Consider the following 1,215-nt stretch of genomic DNA (forward strand, 5'->3'; position numbering starts at 1 on the left):
TTTTTTTAATCTATAATCAAGGTATCGTTTACGATACAAAATGAAATTTAAAAAAAAAAATTGTTAAAGAGCACGAGGTCAAAGCCCAAACGTATGTAAAAAAAAAAAAAACTTTTAAGATGCGTTTGGGATTGCGATTTCGTAGACAATAAGTGCGATTTTAAACCAAATCGCACAACATAAATCATTTGGGAACTGTGTTTTTAAAAATTGCGATTTGAAAACGCAGAAAATCTACTTTTTCAAATCGCAGATAAGATGGTGCTTTTTTAAAAACACATAATTTTAAAGGTAAATTTGCGATTTTAAAGGCTAAGCTGCGATTTTGCCAAACGCTTAACTGCGTTTTTAAAAATTACTTTTTTCAAATCGCACATTTTAAAATCGTTATTTTAAATCGCACTTTTTAAAATCGCAAACTCAAACGTACCTTAGATTGCTAAAAACTTAAAGGCCAAAGACTACAAGTCTACAAATGAACTCCTTTTCGCACGTGTGGAAAGGAACAATCTAGCATCCCTACCCTACGCACCTATAAACCCAACACCCTAAGGAACAACCTCAAAGAGAAAAAAAACATCATACCCTATTTAGGAACAAGCAAAAACACACACACACACACACCAAAAAAAAAAAAAAAAAAAAAAAAAAAAAAGGAACAAAAGATTGCCCTAATTAAGGAACAATCTATAGTCACTGCGCTCTTGATCTATGAACAGTACTAGAAGAATCTTTTTATGTCGAATTCATGCACAGAAAATCCTTCAAACAAACCCTCCTCATCACCGTCTCATCTAGTCGATCTGCGACCTTTTTCATCAACTCTTCCATGAAACCCTTGCACTGCTCAAGTTCATGCAATTCCAAATCATGAATCTGCTCGTCTGACGACAAAAACCCACTACTCTCCCTCCCTCCGGCCACGGCCCTTTCTTGCTCTTGCTCTTGCTTCGCTCCCAAGAAATCTCCACTATCTCGGCCATGCATGGGTTGTTCTTGTTCCCCAAGAAAGCGATCCACCACGGAGTTCACCGATGGTTGCCCGTATGTATACAGCTTGTTATTCGGCGAGAACACAATAGCAGCTACGTCGGCACCACTCAAGGCAGCAAGCTTCCTCGCCTTCCTAAAGAGACCGTTGCGTCGCTTCGTGAAGGTGGAGTACATGGAGTCTTTGTTCTCTATTTTCTTGATCTCAATTTTACGGCGACCCAT

The 1,215-nt window shown here is 38.4% G+C and overlaps 1 protein-coding gene across 1 annotated transcript; it reads right to left on the reverse strand.

Annotated features, from left to right (window-relative positions):
- Window positions 1–735: 735 nt before the first annotated feature.
- LOC133879207 (agamous-like MADS-box protein AGL62) lies at window positions 736–1,215 on the reverse strand. The gene has a single exon (XM_062317740.1). It carries the CDS (start codon window positions 1,213–1,215, stop codon window positions 736–738), a length of 480 nt encoding a protein of 159 aa, XP_062173724.1.

Source organism: Alnus glutinosa, chromosome 10 (genome assembly GCF_958979055.1).
Source record: "Alnus glutinosa chromosome 10, dhAlnGlut1.1, whole genome shotgun sequence".
NCBI classification, from domain to species: domain Eukaryota; kingdom Viridiplantae; phylum Streptophyta; class Magnoliopsida; order Fagales; family Betulaceae; genus Alnus; species Alnus glutinosa.